General features: G+C 36.6%; 1 protein-coding gene across 1 annotated transcript; it reads right to left on the reverse strand.

The window, feature by feature from the left end:
• Nucleotides 1–3486: 3486 nt before the first annotated feature.
• On the reverse strand, nt 3487–4406 carry LOC107890364 (uncharacterized). The gene is made up of 2 exons (XM_016814817.2): nt 4092–4406; nt 3487–3809 (listed from the first exon to the last, which is right to left on the reverse strand). Exons 1-2 carry the CDS (start codon nt 4281–4283, stop codon nt 3663–3665), a joined length of 339 nt encoding a protein of 112 aa, XP_016670306.1. The 5' UTR covers nt 4284–4406; the 3' UTR covers nt 3487–3662.
• Between the last annotated feature and the right edge of the window lie 13272 nt (nt 4407–17678).

The raw sequence follows: 17678 nt of genomic DNA on the forward strand, positions 1-17678 counted from the left end.
AATATTATAATTAACTATCTTTTAATTGAAGGCTGAACTCTTCATTTAAAAAAAAACATAATTATTTTTATGATCTCAAATAATTGAATTTAAATGTAAAACAAATGACAAAAGAGTAAAGTAGAAGGGATTGTTGGGAATATTAAAGTGAATCAAGTAGAGGTGAGAGCCTAGGCAAAATCATTGGATTATTATTCAACTATTAATTCAATTATAAAAATATTTTTTTAAAAGTTATAATTAATATGATTATAATGACATTTTGGTCATTTTACACTTTTATATCATTTTTAAATAAAATAATTAAAAATTATAATTCTAAGAATCAAACACATATTCAACATGTTTAATAGCATTAAAATACAAATTCATTACCACTCCACCTATATTCATTATTAAAAAATTAAAAGAAAAATATTTTTTCACTCATATTGTAGGTGTAACAGAATATATTTATATTATTTTCATAACATACATGGTATTGCAAATGAGGCCTTGGTACTAGAGGTGATCATGGGTCGGGCCTCAACATAATTTTAGGCCCATATCCGATCCAATTCAAAAAATAGACCTAAAATTTTGTCCAAGCCCAACTTAGATAAAAAGCTCGAGCCTGGCCTACTCATATTAAATTTTTTTATATCATTATTTTTAATAAAAATATAATACATCAAATACACTTAAAACATTAAAATAAATGTTCAACAGATTAAAAATAAATTAAAAAAGGTATTTAATATTTATGCTTAAATAGAACTAAGATAAGTACAACTTAGCAAGCAAATGTCTCTAAAATAGTAGTAAAAGTAACAATAAAATAAGAATTATATAATATTCAAACAATAACAATAAATAGCATCAATATAATAGCAAAATGACAGTAAAATAGCACCAAAACAATGAAAACAACAATAGTTTTTTTTGGACCAGGCCGGACCAAAAAAAGCAAACCCTCTCACTTTTTGGGTGGCCGAATAGCCTAACCCATGATCAGGTATACTTGGTACTTTTGGCAAAAGGTTGAGGTCTCGAACTTTGAAAGGTTGGATTTGAGTTCTATCATTTGCAATTGTAATGTTTAGTCAAACTTGTGCTAGTTTTTTGTCCATTGGGTGTAGTATTGATAGAATTCTATATTGTAGTTGGCTGAACATATATTTGTACTTGTCTTATATTATCTTTATACCATTAAAACTTTAAAAAAAAAAACCATACATGGTATCATATTTTAATTAATTTCAATAAAAAATTAAGAATTTATATATGAATTTAATTTACAATTGTTTAGATATAAAATGAGGAAACTGTTGGTGAATAGAGGTCATAAACAGGCATGCACACCTTCATGATAAGGATCTGATAGCGACCGTAGATTTAAAGAAAAGAGGGTAAGGTGTTGGCAACTTGCAAACAGTGTTCATTTCTGGGTTAGGCTGCTGCAAATATGAAATCTTTAAGGAAATGATAATTAAATCTGTTCAACTACTGCCCACTCAAAGCTGTTCAACTACTCTAATAATCCACACGTGTTTCATATGCTACAATATACTTTAAGCTCGGCTGACTTGATTTCGACCGCCATTTTCACCTTTTATTTTTCTTTTAATTATATCTGCGGACTTCTACACAACTAGTTTTTCTTTTATTAGGGTTAGTTATAGGTTAAACTTCTTGAGAAAATATAATAAATAAAAAAATAAACAGTTTTTTTAAGACAGCCTATATCAATCGTTCACTATTGTGATTAACAGGAGATAAAGTGGTGATACGGATGATACTGTACCTTTGGTCAAGACGAATAGCCACTAAAAGTTGGTTAAACAAAGGATTTGGAGATCTGGAAAGCAGACTTACGACTTCTTCAGCTTGCACATGATATGATATTATAGCTTATGACTTCTTAACATAATTGGGTAGGTTTGCACATAAATAAAGTTATTCCTTTAAATTCAAAGGTTTGCTCAAAAAATAAAAGAGTTGGATAAAAATATGTGACCCAAAAAATAGATTTAGGTAAAGTTTAAAACCCATTTTTTTTACGAGTCAAGCTTTGAGAAGATTTTTTTGAGATGAACCTAGTTGGACAAGATTTTTTTGCCATAAGCATGGCCCAACTAGAATATATTAGGTTATAAAAACTAAATATATTAATTATATGTTAAATAATAATTATATATATTTATATTAAATCATTAGTCTAATAGTAGTTAAATTTATTATCCAAAATTTAAAAAAAAATTGTCCAACTAAATAACCAAACTCAAAAAATAATATTTTAAAAATTATATCTAATACAATAAAACAATTATTATATTTATTTATGTTTAATATAATAAAATATTTATTATATTTATGGTAGTATTTTTAATATAAATTGTTTTTCTATCTGTTTGAATAGGTTAGAAAATTTTTATTTTATCATTTATTAGTACATTTAGTATATTATATTTTCTTAAATATCATTTTTAAATAAAAACTAATCTAGAAAAGATCAAATATAGACAAATTGAACCCAAATTTTCCTTCTTCTTTTTAACTAGACCGAACGTACGTAAAAGAATAAGCTCATTTTTTGAGTCAAACCCAGACTTAAAAATTTAATTTAAATATTTTACATGGATCTAACCTGAACCATAAACACCTCTACAACTGGATAATCAATAAATATGAATCCTACATACGTCACATGTATGTTAATGCCACCATTGTGCCATACGAAGTTTGCTGGGTTTGCTCAACTCATAGGTTCGTATATTGTGAGAAGTGGTAAATTCGCTCTTGTATAATACATTTGGTGAAGGTATAACATGAACAAATAATTTATTAAAGATCTGGTTTGCATAATTTGCCAGATATTCCCCTTTTTCCCATAAAGATGGCTAAATTTGTACCCTCATGTTTCCCACCTTTTTTGTCAGTCACATACACACATTATTCAAATCTCAAACAAACACAAATCATCATTCTTTCACTTGGAATGTTATACTTCTCATAATCAGTACACATTACATTATATAATTAAGAGTTCAAAGGAGCAAGTAACCAAAACACAATCCCATGATATGATCAATGGAAATCTACAGCATAGAGTTGGATTTTTCTTCCATCTTCACCACTTAATGAAATTTTACTCTGCTTTTGTTTAACTTTTTATTTTTTGATTTCTTTTATATTAAAAAAGAGTTTAAACCGAACTCAATTTGATTCAATCATTGTTTCTAGCTTTCTATAAAGGTACAAAATTTTATCATGAACATTTTCAAATGTGAATCATTGAAGAATCATTTGAAGGAAGAATAGGGGGAGACTATAGCATACAGGTGGACATTATTATATTAAAGAAAACAATTGCAGTAAACCAAAAAAGTGGGAATTGCTAAAATATAGTGCAGAAATGTTTTGGTCTCACAAATAAGAGTTGCAGAGTGGTAGAGCATGTTCTAAAACTGAACAAGTTTTGAAACAAAATATCAAAGGAAGTGGTCATTTGTCAAGGACAAGCACTACATGTTTCGTCATAAGTTGCGGAGGGGAATTCCACAACAAACGCAACCAAAAGACAATTGTGAGTGTAAAAGCCCATTTTGCCCGGGCCCATACCAACAAATAACCCAAATAATAAAATCCAAAATAAAATCCCAAGTCCAAAATCTGGCCCAAAATTAGGAAAACCCTAACCCACAAAACTTAAAAAAATTTTCAGCTATCAAAGGAAACCCTAGCCTCCAAGCGCCGCATGTGTGCCGCTCCACTTCCTCGTCTGCCACGCCCACTCGCACGCCTCTGCCACCACTGTCGGCCACGGGCACCTGCAAAGCCAACAAAAGGCACGCAACAACAAAAGAAACGAAGGGCAAATAGACAAAAAATAGAAATTAAGAAGTTGTTTAGATTGGCTATAAAGCCAAAAATGAAATACTTGTAATCTGGCTTTTTTTTCTCTTGGAAAATCTGGAGAAATAAAAAAAAAAGAAACAAAGTTTTAAGGATTCTCTTTATTTTCAATCTTTCTATATTCTTTTACCTTTATTTTTTTATTATTGTTTTTTTTTTATTTTTGATAAACGAAAATAAAAGGAGGAAAGAAATACCTGGGGCGCCCTTGGCCGCGTCGTCGGAGCCCTCTCCGTCGCCGAAATCGGCTCTAAAGGTGGGGCCAAAAGGTTCTTTCTCTCGGTATTCAGGCCAAGCAAGCTCGGCCTCTGAACAGGATCTGAAACGGGGCTCAAAGTAGCCCCTATGCGCAGCGACGGCCACCGTCCAAGGCGATCACGACGGTGCATGGCAATGGCCTTGTTGGCCGGATCTGGAAAGGCTGAAAGGGAGAGACCCTTGGCTCTCTGTTTTTTCTTTCTAAAAGTAAAGGAGAGGACTTTTTTGTTTTTTTTTGTTTTTTTTTTGTTTTTTTTGTTGTTTATAGAAGCTAAAGCGGCGCCATTTGAGGGAGGGACCCGCGCCTCTTTGCCCTAATGGGTAATTTTCACATTTGGTCCCTCCATCTTGCGTGGAGGTGCAATATAACTCTTTATTTCTTTTAGATTTGGGCTGCAAATATGGCGTCTGTTTCAATCTGGTCCTTGGACCATGCGCAGACTCTCACTGCGTTTTGGGATGGGGAATATCTCCCTAAAGGTCCCCCATGTCCTCGACGCCTTTTATTTCAGTCCCTTTACCACATATTTCATATATTTACAGTTTGGACCCCCGGATTTTGATTTGATTTTAATTTCATCCTTTAGTTCATTTAATTATTTTTTTTTAGAAAAGGGGAGTTCCTCTATTATTTATTTTAAGTTATATATATATTTATTATTTACCTAATATCTTTCTTTTTATTTGTATTATTTGATTTAAGTCATTATATATGCACATACATATTCTTTTTATAATTTATATACATGTACATATTCTTTATTTATTTTAAATATATATTTTTATATTTCGTATTTTCTGCATGCATATATATATACTTATATATTTACATATTTTAATTCATATACTTATAAATGTATGTACACACTTACGTTATTTTATTTTTATAATATACATATTTATATCTTTTTTTGTCTTTATGTAATATATATACACACATGCGCATGTTCTTTATATATATGTAATTATGTTTTCATATTTTATAATTCTTATACATACACATATATATACGTATAGACATACATATTTTCATTATATATATATACCTACATAGTTTTTTTTTTGTATTTTAAATTTTTTAAAATTCATACATACATTTTTAAAATGTTTATAATTTTATTCATTTCTTTATTATTATTATTGTTTTACTTTATATTTATTTATTTATTTATGTGTCCATTATTATTTTTAAAAAATGTTTTCGTTTTTTTATTTTGTTTATTTACTTGTTATTGTATATAATTGATTTTTTATATATTTATTTTTGTTATTTTTGCTCGTATTATTTTTGCTCGCATTATCGTAATTGTTATTCCGTCACATCAATTTTTACCCAAATTCGTAAAAAAGGAAAATTTTGGAAATAAAGGCAATACTCGATACTTGGGATCTTCGAGAGAATTGGGCCATAACGTGCTGGGTTCTAATTTTCTGTTGAATCTAAATGCTCGAGAATGCTCTTTAATAAAAAACATAAATAAAAACTCATTATCGGGATTTCAATATGTTGTGTCCTAACGCATTGGATATGACACGTGGTTTTCTCGATATGAGGATTTTTCGAAAGTAAAGGCAATATTCCGTATTTAGAAAATTCGAGAAAATCGTGCCCTAACTTACTGAGCTTCAATTTTTCTCGTTGATTCTAAGTAATCGAATATCCTTTCAAAATTAAAATAAATGAGGTTTAAATAAAGAAAATGAAAGGCAAGTTTACTCTCAAAAACATGAGGTGTCGTGTCCTAACTTACTGGATGTAACATCTTGTTACTTCGAGATAAGGAGGCATTTTCCATTTTGATTTATTCGAGTATTTTTAAAATAACACAATATAAGGAGGGATCATATTTTTAAAATTCTTTTCGAGTTTTTAATTTTCGACATTAAGACACTAACTAATTAACTAGGTACCAATTTTGGGCGTATCGAGGGTGCTAATCCTTCCTCGTGCGTAACCGACTCCCGAACTCATTTTTCTGAATTTCGTAGACCAAAATCGTTGCTTTAATAAAATTAAATCATTTATTAAAAACAACCACTTTTTGAGGTGACCCGATCACACCTCATCAAAAAAAGGATTGGTGGCGACTCCCGTTTTCATTCTTTTTTTCAAAATCCAAGTCGACCCCGTTTCATCCAAAAAATGGTGTCAACAGCTTGGCGACTCCGCTAGGGACTTTAAATAAGAGAGTCAAGCCACGAGTTGATTGCTTTTTGTCTTTGTGTCAAAAATTGAAAACTTGCTTTTTGCCTTTATTTTGGCTTTTATTATTTGTTTATAATTACTGCTTTGTTTAGAGTTTAGGTGTATATTTCTGCACATTCCATTGCATGACCGTTGGTCACACCTTTTAAGTGGGAGTGAGAAACTACGCCTTCGTGAGGTTTTCACCTCCGCATGGGATAGTGAATCGCTTCCGGGATACATCCGTACCTATGTCTTCGTGAGATTTTCATCTCCGCATGGCCATAGAGAAATGTATCCCCCTGAACCGAACTCGGTCCGCATGAGCCTATAATGGGTGAGGATCGAGGAATCTGCTGGTTCGGGTACCCTTACTTTAGAACCAAACCTCATGTAGTGAACCTTAGGAGCCCACCCTAGGTAGAACCACTTCGAACCCCTAGTATTCACCCAAATAGGTGTTCTATTTATTCTTGCTTGCTTTTGCTTTGTACTAACCTGTTTTCTGTTTGTTATGATTGCATTGCATTTTCATCATAAAAAGAGGTGTTGATTCACGTTCAGTTGTTAAATAGAGAGCTTGTCATAAGGAAATGGGTTTCTTGATAAAGTGGATAATAATACGGTTGTCCGAATGTGGTCCAAGAAAACGTGATAAGAGAAGGATGATAGTTTAATGGAGGACCACACAACCATTGCTCCGTGGCCTGAGAATTTAATGTGACAAGGATTATTCGAGAGCCGCTGAACTTTCTTAAAAGAGAAGCCAACGAGCACCATGAGGTTTAGTGAGCAACGAGTCACGGCCCGGATTGAGTAAAAAGGAGATATAAGATACGTCCCTTTTAAAGAGTTCGTGAGACTTATCTTAACGCTCGAATGAAGAAAATGATCGAATGTCTCCGCATATGAGGGCAAAGCCGTATGAAGGATGATAGTTTAATGGAGGACCACACAACCATTGCTCCGTGGCCCGAGAATTTAATGTGACAAGGATTATTCGAGGGCCGCTGAACTTTCTTAAAAGAGAAGCCAACGAGCACCATGAGGTTTAGTGAGCAACGAGTCACGGCCCGGATTGAGTAAAAAGGAGATATAAGATACGTCCCTTTTGAAGAGTTCGTGAGACTTATCTTAACGCTCGAACGAAGAAAATGATCGAATGTCTCCGCATATGAGGGCAAAGCCGTATATGTATCCGCTTTATGTAAAGAGATTTGTTTTCTAGTAAAGTTGTTCTAATAGAATTGAATCAAGAATCAATGTCTCTTTTTGCATTCATACATCTGCATTACATTGCACGTATCTCTTCATTCATTAACATTACATTTCATTACATACAATAAATTTCCTAAAATCCAAAAATACGCGTTCATGCATTAACATTACATTTTATTACATACAATAAATTTCCTAAAATCCAAAAATACGCGTTCATGCATCAACATTACATTTCATTGCATACAATAAATTTCCTAAAATCCAAAAGTACGTCGAGTTTAGAACTCTAGTACAAAACCAGATGGATTGGAATTCTTTGAATATATCGATGGTTCGAAAGGTGAAGATGTGTATGCCTTTGAAAAAGAACTAAAAAATGAAAAAACCTATCTTGAATTTGTTTCTACATCCTTAGAGGCGTTTTAAACAACTGGACCGTGGAGGAGATTCTTGTAATTTTTAGGACTATTTCAGAGTAATATTTGGAACGCTCTTATTGTTCTAAGCCTGGGAGCAATAGAAAATCCTTTTGTGAAAAGGCACATGTCCACTATTCTTTATTTCAACGAAATGCATCTGTGTGTCTTGTTTTGGCAAATATTCTTTTGTTCCTTCCAATTCATTCATACTCATACCACCAGGTAATTACCCTTTGATTCGTTAACTCTTTGAGACTTCCTTCGTCCCTAGAATAGGTCTCCAGATATCAATGATATGAGCGACACTGCTATTGACTCAGAACTTTCTTTCGAGCAAGATATGTGTCTAGAGGATCCTCAAGACTTCGAAGATGATCAAGACTGTAGTTTATCTCCTGATTTGTTAAGGATGGTAAGGCAAGTCGAAAAATAGATCCAACCTTACAAAAAAATTCAGTGGGGAATTGTGAGCTTAGGAGAAGAGAAAAATGTGAAAATTAGAGCCTGTATCACTGCAGAGACAAAGCGAGACGTCATTGAGTTACTCTAAGAATTCAAAGATGTTTTTAGACAAGTGGATGCTCTTGAGGTTAAGAAGATCTTAGACGAGGAACACGTGCTAATGGTTTTGCAATGGCCAAGCAAATCATGAGATTTGGGTACTACTGGCCCACCATGGAAGGGGATTGCACCAGTTATACCAAGAAATGCCACAAGTGCCAAATTTACAGAGACAAGATTTATGTGATTCCTTTATCTCTTCATGTTATGAATTTTCCATGGACTTTCTCTATGAGGGGCATGGATGTTATTTGGGCCGACCTCGCCAAAAGCTTCTGGCGGTCATCGATCTATCTTTGTGTTCGTCGATTACTTCATCAAGTGGGTAGAGGTTGTTTCATATGCCAATATCATAAAGTCGACACTCGGCAAATTTCTTGAAGAATCATATGTCAATATGGAATGCCAAAAAGGATCATATTAGACAATACATTGAATTTGAACAACGGCACGACATCAGAAGTTTGCTGTTTGTTCAAGATTAACACCATGTTGCCCTCAAAATGAACAGTTCAGTGGAGGCCAAAAAAAAAGAACAAATAAAAACCAAATAAAAAAACAAAAGCAAAAACAAAAAAACTCTACCAGGACAACTTATTTCTCATTGGCATATGGAATAGGGACAGTTTTACCCATCGAAGTTGATATTCCTTCCCTTCGAGCCTTGTCAAAGTTGAAGTTGGATGAAGTAGAATGGATCCAGGTCCGATACAATTGAAGAGAAAAGGTTAACAGCTATCCGTCATGGTCAAATGTACCAAAAGCAAATGATGCGAGCTCACCAAAAAAGGTTCACCCTAGAGAATTCCATGAGGGGATCTAATATCGAGGAAGATCCTTCCCATGCAGAAGGACTTCATAGGAAAGTCTATGTCAAACTGGAAAGGACCTTATGTGGAAGGCCTTATCTGAAAAAGCGTCGATATTAACCAAGATGGATGGCAAAAACCTGCCTAATCTTGAGAATTCTGATTCAAGCAATAAATACTTCACTCGAAAAAAGAAACAAAAAAGGAACAAAAAGAAAAAAAATGAGAGGCCAAGGTGAAAACCTGCAAAGGGCGCCTTGAGACCAAAGGGTTTTGAATTGAAAACCCAGAAATGGGCAGTTCAAATTTTGATCAAAGGTGGGGCATGCGGTAGTCTTGCCCTTTCTGAATTAATAAGAAGGAGGGATGCTACATCTTGGGTTATCAACAAAGCCTTCTAGGACTTCTAAACACATATCAAGTTCAAAAGGGTCCTTAAGAAGTTTGGGACAGAGAAGCTCATGCTACGATATCTGGGGCACCTATTTCCATTTTATTCATTTTTTGTATTTTTGACAAAATACATCATCTTGATTAATTTATTCTCATTTTGTATTCTAGCAAAATTTGCTATCTTGATTAATTTGTTCATTTAGAGCTTTGCTCTCAACAAATTTTCATCTTATCCATTGTGATAATCTTTTTCATCTTATTCATCTCGTATCTCAGCAAAATTTGCTATCTTGATTGATTTGTTTGTTTAGAGCTTTGCTCTCAACAAAATTTCATTTTGTCCATTTTGATAATCTTTTTCAAGCATTTTTCATTGAAATAACGATTAATGGACTGACAATACACATGCAGAAGGAGTTCTGCATATTACTCTGAAAGTTTCTAAATAATACGAGGACCTGAAACAGGACTATTGTTTAGAACTAACCAAACCTAAGGGTTGGAAACATTTGAGAAATGATAGTCTAAATAGCGTCTATTTCTTTAGGTTTTCTGTCAAAGGTACTGGCTGAACAAGAAGGCATCAGTGATAGAACCTTGATGAACAATGAGGAATGACAACCTAAGCATTAAAAATGGATCATTCTCATGACATTCTACAAATATAATACATACACATCTAGTTAGGAGCATTTGATTCATTCTGATCATGTCATCCTAAACACTAGGCGTAAATAGGTCCTATCTTCCTATATTGGTAGGAAGTGGATCGAAGATTGCAGATCTTGCCTTCCTATATTTGGCAGCGAAGCAGATCGAAGATGGCAGATTTTACCTCCCTGTGACTACAGTGGAGTAGATTGAAGCCGATAACTCTATCTCCCTATATTTGGCAGTAGAATAGATTGAAGATTGCAGATCTTGCCTTCCTATATTTGGCAGCGAAGCAGATCAAAAGATGGCAGATTTTACTTCCCTGACTACAGTGGAGTACATTGAAGCCGATAACTCTATCTCCCTGCATTTGGCAGTGGAAACAGTGGAGTACATTGAAGCCGATAACTCTATCTCCCTGCATTTGGCAGTGGAATAGATTGAAGATCAAAGATGGCAGATTTTACCTCCCTGACTACAGTGGAGTACATTGAAGCCGATAACTCTATCTCCCTGCATTTGGCAGTGGAATAGATTGAAGATCAAAGATGGCAGATTTTACCTCCCTGACTACAGTGGAGTACATTGAAGCCGATAACTCTATCTCCCTGCATTTGACAGTGGAATAGATTGAAGATCAAAGATGGCAGATTTTACCTCCCTGACTACAGTGGAGTACATTGAAGCCGATAACTCTATCTCCCTGTATTTGGCAGTGGAATAGATTGAAGATCAAAGATGGCAGATTTTACCTCCATGTGACTACAGTGGAGTACATTGAAGCCGATAACTCTATCTCCCTGTATTTGGCAGTGGAATAGATTAAAGATTGCAGATCTTGCCTTCCTGTATTTGGCAGCCAAGCAGATCAAAAGATGGCAGATTTTACCTCCCTGATCACAGTGGAGTACACTGAAGCCGATAACTCTATCTCCCTGTATTTGGCAGTGGAATAGATTGAAGATTGCAGATCTTGCCTTCCTGTATTTGGCAGCGAAGCAGATCAAAGATGGCAGATTTTACCTCCCTGACCACAGTGGAGTACATTGAAGTCGATAACTCTATCTCCTTTTATTTGGCAGTGGAATAGATTGAAGATTGCAGATCTTGCCTTCCTGTATTTGGCAGCGAAGCAGATCAAAGATGGCAGATTTTACCTCCATGTGACTACAGTGGAGTACATTGAAGCCGATAACTCTATCTCCCTGTATTTGGCAGTGGAATAGATTGAAGATCGAAGATGGCAGATTTTACCTCCCTGACTACAGTGGAGTACATTGAAGCCGATAACTCTATCTCCCTGTATTTGGCAGTGGAATAGATTGAAGATCGAAGATGGCAGAGTTTACCTCCCTGTGACTACAGTGGAGTACATTGAAGCTGATAACTCTATCTCCCTGTATTTGACAGTGGAATAGATCGAAGATTACAGATCTTATCTCCCTAAGTAATAGTGGAGCAGATCGCATCAAGTCTTATCTCCCTAAGCAGTAGTGGAGCAGACAAAACCACAGATCTTATCTCCCTAAGTAATAGTGGAGCAGATCGCATCAAGTCTTATCTCCCTAAGCAGTAGTGGAGAAGACAAAACCACAGATCTTATCTCCCTAAGCAATAGTGGAGCAGATCGCATCAAGTCTTATCTCCCTAAGCAGTAGCGGAGCAGACGAAACCACAGATCTTATCTCCCTAAGTAGTAGTGGAGCAGATCACATGTAACACCCCGAACCCGAGACCGACACCGGAGTCGGACACGAGATGTTAACAAACTTTGAAAAATTTTTCCAGACACTGCCTAGTCTGAGTACTAGTCGCTTCAAAAATCATATCTTGAGTTTCACAACTCGAAAATCAGTTTTGTGATTTTTCCCTGAAACTAGACTCATGTCCCCACCTATGTAGTTTTTTCTAGAATTTTTGGTCGGGCCAATTAGTACAGTTTATTAGTCAAAGTCTCCCATGTTACAGGGGTCGACTACACTGACCTTTTCCCATTACAACTTGGATATCTCTCTGCACAGAGCTTCAATACTGATGCCGTTTGTTTCTATGGAAACTAGACTCAGAGAGAAATCTATACATATATGGTATGACCCCTAATTATCTCTGGTCAATTTATAGTGAATTTCCAAAGTCGGAACAGGGAATCCAGAAACTGTTCTGGCCCTGTTCCACAAGAACCTGAATATCTCTTACTGTACTGTTCATATGATTGTTTCGTTACTTTCATATGAAAGTAGATTCATCAAGGTTCGATTACATAATTTATTCACTATTTAATTCCACTCCTATGAATTCTTGTGATTTTTCCAATCCACACCACTGCTGCTGTCAGCCTCTGTTTTCAAAGTAAACCTTACCTATTTTCGGGGTTTCATGGACCAACTAGGGCCTTGTCATACATATGCCCACATATGATCATACTTAGCCATTCCAATGGCTGATCATTTGCTCAACACTTCCATTCCAACTATAGTTACATCATGAAACCATCTATACATTCATAAACACGAATGGTCTAATGCCATACTCCACTTCTACAAGCCATTTTCGCATGGCTGTACACTTATACATTTCATAAAGTACTCGAAAAACAACAATGGGTAGTCCTATACATGCCATATCAAAATTCAACCAAAATAGTACCCAAAAGAGCCTTTGATAGTGTGGGCGACTTCGACTTCAAGATCCCGAGTCCGATAGCTGGAGAACCAAAAAAATCTATAAAACAGAGGAGCAGTGTAACGAGTAAGCAATTTATGCTTAGTAAGTTTTGAGCAAGGAATTCCAGCATAAACAAAGAATAACACACAATTAGCTAAACGAAATATTTCACAATACGCAATTTACCGATATCAAACTTGCTTCACAACATTAACAACCCTTATGTACATACACAATAGACTAACTTAGCCGAAGGCCGGTAGCTCGTTTATCAACTGAGCGAACATTTATTTGTAAGGGCTCGATTAAATTCAACACATACGTAACATATCCCCATATTGGGATGTTTTTCGAGTATTCGCTGGAATTTTACAGCAAGCTCATTCATTACCAAATCACGTACCTTCGGGATTTAACCGGATATAGCTCCTCGTTCAAATGCCTTCGGGACATAGCCCGGTTTTAGTAACTCACACAATGCCTTCGGGACATAACCCGGATTTAATAACTCGCACGAATGCCTTCGGGACTTAACCCGGATTTAGTATCTCGCACAAAGGCCTTCGGGGCTTAACCCGGAATTTGTATCTCGCACAAATGCCTTCGGATCTTAGTCCGGATATATTCACTTAGCACAAAGCCTTCGGGACTTAGCCCGGACAGCATTCAATTAATCATGCACATCTAACAATAATTCATGGCACATTCATATTTCATTTTCATTTGCGAAACTCAAACACAAGGCACATATCGTCCTTGCACATTCGGCTCAATAGCCTCACATAGAGCATGATTTAATCACATCGTAATTTAAGCTCTCTTACTCAAGAACTTACCTCGGGTGTTGTCGAACGATTCCGCTAACTATTCGACCACTTTTTCCTTCCCTTTATCGGATTTATTTCCCCTTTGCTCTTGAGCTTAATTAAACAAATAAATTGATTTCATCATTTAGGCATCAAAAAGATGAACACAAGGCACTTAGCCCATATTTATACATTAGACATTAAAGTCTCATACATGCAAAAATCATGCATCAACACAACATATTAGCTAATTTCTTTCCCCTTGGCCGAATATGCATGTCTATTTTTGGGGTCGATTTCAACACTTAATACACACATATACACACTAGTAAAGCATCCTCCCCCTTTTCATCAATTTAACACATGCATTGCTCATTAACATGCAAAGTTACATTCGGCCTTAGCACACATCTTGCTAGCCGATTCTTCTCCATTTAGCAACCAATGCACATATGTGCTCACACAAAAATGCTAAAAAGGAGGTTCAAGAATCATCAAGCCATCATCACATGCATCATTAACAAGCTTCATATTTTGCATGCAATGGCATTAACACGACCTCCACCTAGGCCGAATCTTAACTCATCCTCATGCCTCATCACCACAACATCAAACATCAACCAAGAATGATGCATCCATGGTCAAGTGCCATTTCCATCACATAGCAAGATTTAGACCATGGGCTAGGTAGAACTCAAGCTAACAACTAAAACATGCATGCATCTCATGGAACATCATCAAACATACCTTAGCCTAGCTACATGCATGGCCGAATCTCTTCACCTTTCTTCTTCTTTCCTCCTTAAAATTTTTGGCCAAGGATGAACCAAAGGATGAGAAATTTTTTTCTTTGTTTTTCTTTCTTATTTAGGCTAAATGAAGGTGAGAAAAGGATGAACAAAGATCTTCTCCTCTCTTTTCTTTAGCTCACGGCAATGGGGGGGGAAAGAATCAACTACACACTTTTTTTTTTGTGTGTATTCATCATACTCCTTTTCATTATTTAATTTCCATGCCTATTATTTTATTTTTTTCCACCCATGATGCACCAACAAAACATGTCTATGACATGTCTTGGCCATCAAACTTGGTCTACCATGCTTGTCATGGCCGGCCACTACTAGTAGGGGGAAATTTGACATGCAAGTCCCCCCCTTTGTCCACATGCACTTAGGTCCTCACACATTGACCTATCACATTTTAGAATTTTCTCACATAAGTCCTATTGACTAAATTCACATGAAATCAACCAAATTGAAGCTTGAAATTTTCACACATTCATAATTACATATTCTAGACAATAAGTATCACATTCAAACATTTCGGTGACTCGGTTTAGCGGTCCCGAAACCACTTCCCGACTAGGGTCAACTTTGGGCTGTCACAACTCTCCCCCACTTAAGAAATTTTCGTCCCCGAAAATCTACCGGTAAATAGGTTTGGGTATCGTTCTTTCATCGAGCTCTCGGTCCAAAACAATGGTGTACGGCATTTACGACCGTACAAAGCCTCGTAAGGTGCCATCTTAATACTTGATTGAAAACTATTGTTGTAAGCGAATTCAATCAAAGGTAAATACCGTTCCCATGAACTACTGAACTCGAGGATGCAACATCTCAACATATCCTCAAGTATCTGAATTATCCGCTCGGATTGACCATCGGTTTGGGGGTGAAAAGCAGTGCTAAAATGCAACTTGGTGCCCAGAGCTTCTTGCAATTTCTTCCAAAATCGTGAGGTGAATCTCGGATCTCTATCCGACACGATAGAAACAGGTACCCCGTGTTATATCACAATTTGATAAACGTACAATTCAGCTAGTTTATCCAATGAAAAATCTGTACGTACGGGGATGAAATGAGCCGACTTAGTCAGTCTATCAACAACAACCCATATAGCATCCTTCTTACTTGCTGACAAGGGCAGTCCGGACACAAAGTCCATTGTGACTCGATCCCATTTCCACTCGGGTATCATGGCCGGCTAGAGTAATCCTGAAGGCACTTGATGTTCCGCTTTCACTTATTGACATATTAAACATCTCGAAACAAAGTCGGGGATGTCCCGTTTCATACCATGCCACCAAAATTGATGTTTCAAATCGTTGTACATTTTCGTACTCCCCGGGTGAATTGACATTCGGCTACAATGGGCTTCGTTCAGAATCATCGAAATGAGTTCCGAATTCCTTGGAACACACAAACGATTTCTGAACCTCAAACAATCATCATCATCAATTTGAAACTCCGATTCCTCGTTCGGAAAACACTTAGCCCGTTTTGCAACCAATTCATCATCGACTTTCTGAGCTTCACGAATTTGGTGAGTCAGAAATGGTTTAGCTTTTAATTCAGCTACTAACACATTGTCTGGTAGAACAGACAAATGCACGTTCATCGCTCGTAAAGCAAGCAATGACTTCCGGCTTAAGGCGTCCGCAACCACGTTAGCCTTTCCCGGGTGGTAATCAATGACAAGCTCGTAATCTTTCAACAACTCAAGCCAACGTCTTTGTCGCAGATTCAAGTCTCGTTGAGTCATCAAATATTTGAGACTTTTGTGATCCGAAAATACATGGCACTTCTCACCAAACAGATAATATCGCCATATTTTTAAAGCAAACACGATGGCAGCTAGTTCGAGATCATGGGTCGGATAATTCCTCTCGTGTGGCTTCAATTGTCTCGACGCATAGGCCACGACTCGACCTTCTTGCATCAATACACAACCCAACCCAAGTAGGGATGCGTCACTATAAATGACAAACTCTTTACCTGATTCGGGTTGCACCAAAATTGGGGCTTCAGTCAAATGAGTTTTCAGTTGGTCGAAACTTTTCTGACATTTCTCCGTCCACTCGAACTTAACATCCTTTTGAAGTAGCTTCGTCATTGGTGTGGCTATCATCGAGAAACCTTTCACAAATCGTCGGTAATAACCGGCGAGCCCCAAAAAGCTCCGAACTTCAGTAATATTTCTCGGAGGTTTCCAGTCAAGTATGGCTGAAATTTTGTTCGGGTCAACTCGAATACCCGACGCGGATACCACATGACCCAAGAAGCTAACCTCTCTTAACCAGAACTCACACTTACTGAACTTAGCATATAACTGTTTATCCCGCAAAATTTGCAGCACTAGCCTTAGATGCTCAGCATGTTCGGTCTCATCTCTTGAATAGACCAAAATGTCATCAATGAACACAACTACGAACCGATCCAAATACGGTCTGAAGATCCGATTCATCAAATCCATAAATACTGCAGGGGCATTAGTGAGCCCAAACAGCATCACTAAGAATTCGTAGTGACCATATCTCGTTCTGAAGGCAGTTTTAGGAATATCTGAATCTCGAATTCGCAACTGATAATAGCCCGATCTCAAATCTATTTTTGAGAACACTGAGGCTCCCTTCAGTTGGTCGAACAAATCATCGATGCGCGGCAACGGATATTTGTTCTTTATCGTCACTTTATTCAGCTGACGATAGTCAATGCACAACCTCATGGTTCCGTCCTTCTTTTTCACGAACAATACTGGTGCACCCCAAGGTGAGAAACTTGGTCGAGCGAAACCTCTATCCGTCGGTTCTTGCAACTGAGCTTTCAACTCCTTTAACTCGGTTGGTGCCATACGATACGGAGCTATCGAAATCGGCGTAGTCCCAGGTACAAGCTCAATACCAAACTCTACCTCCCGAACAGGTGGTAAACCCGGTAATAACATCAGGCGAAGAAGCATCCTCGCGGGCACGTATAGCAGAAGCTCTAGCAGGCGCACGAGCTTCGGATCTGGTTATATCATCTCTAGATCCTCT

Source organism: Gossypium hirsutum, chromosome D12 (genome assembly GCF_007990345.1).
Source record: "Gossypium hirsutum isolate 1008001.06 chromosome D12, Gossypium_hirsutum_v2.1, whole genome shotgun sequence".
In the NCBI taxonomy this organism is placed as follows: Eukaryota; Viridiplantae; Streptophyta; class Magnoliopsida; order Malvales; family Malvaceae; genus Gossypium; species Gossypium hirsutum.

Coding starts and splice junctions, on each gene's coding strand:
- LOC107890364 (XM_016814817.2), bottom strand. CDS start 4,283: ATGCACCGTCGTGATCGCCTTGGACGGTGGCCGTCGCTGCGCATAGGG. Junction 3,810..4,091: donor CGCGGCCAAGGGCGCCCCAG/GTATTTCTTTCC, acceptor TTGGCTTTGCAG/GTGCCCGTGGCCGACAGTGG.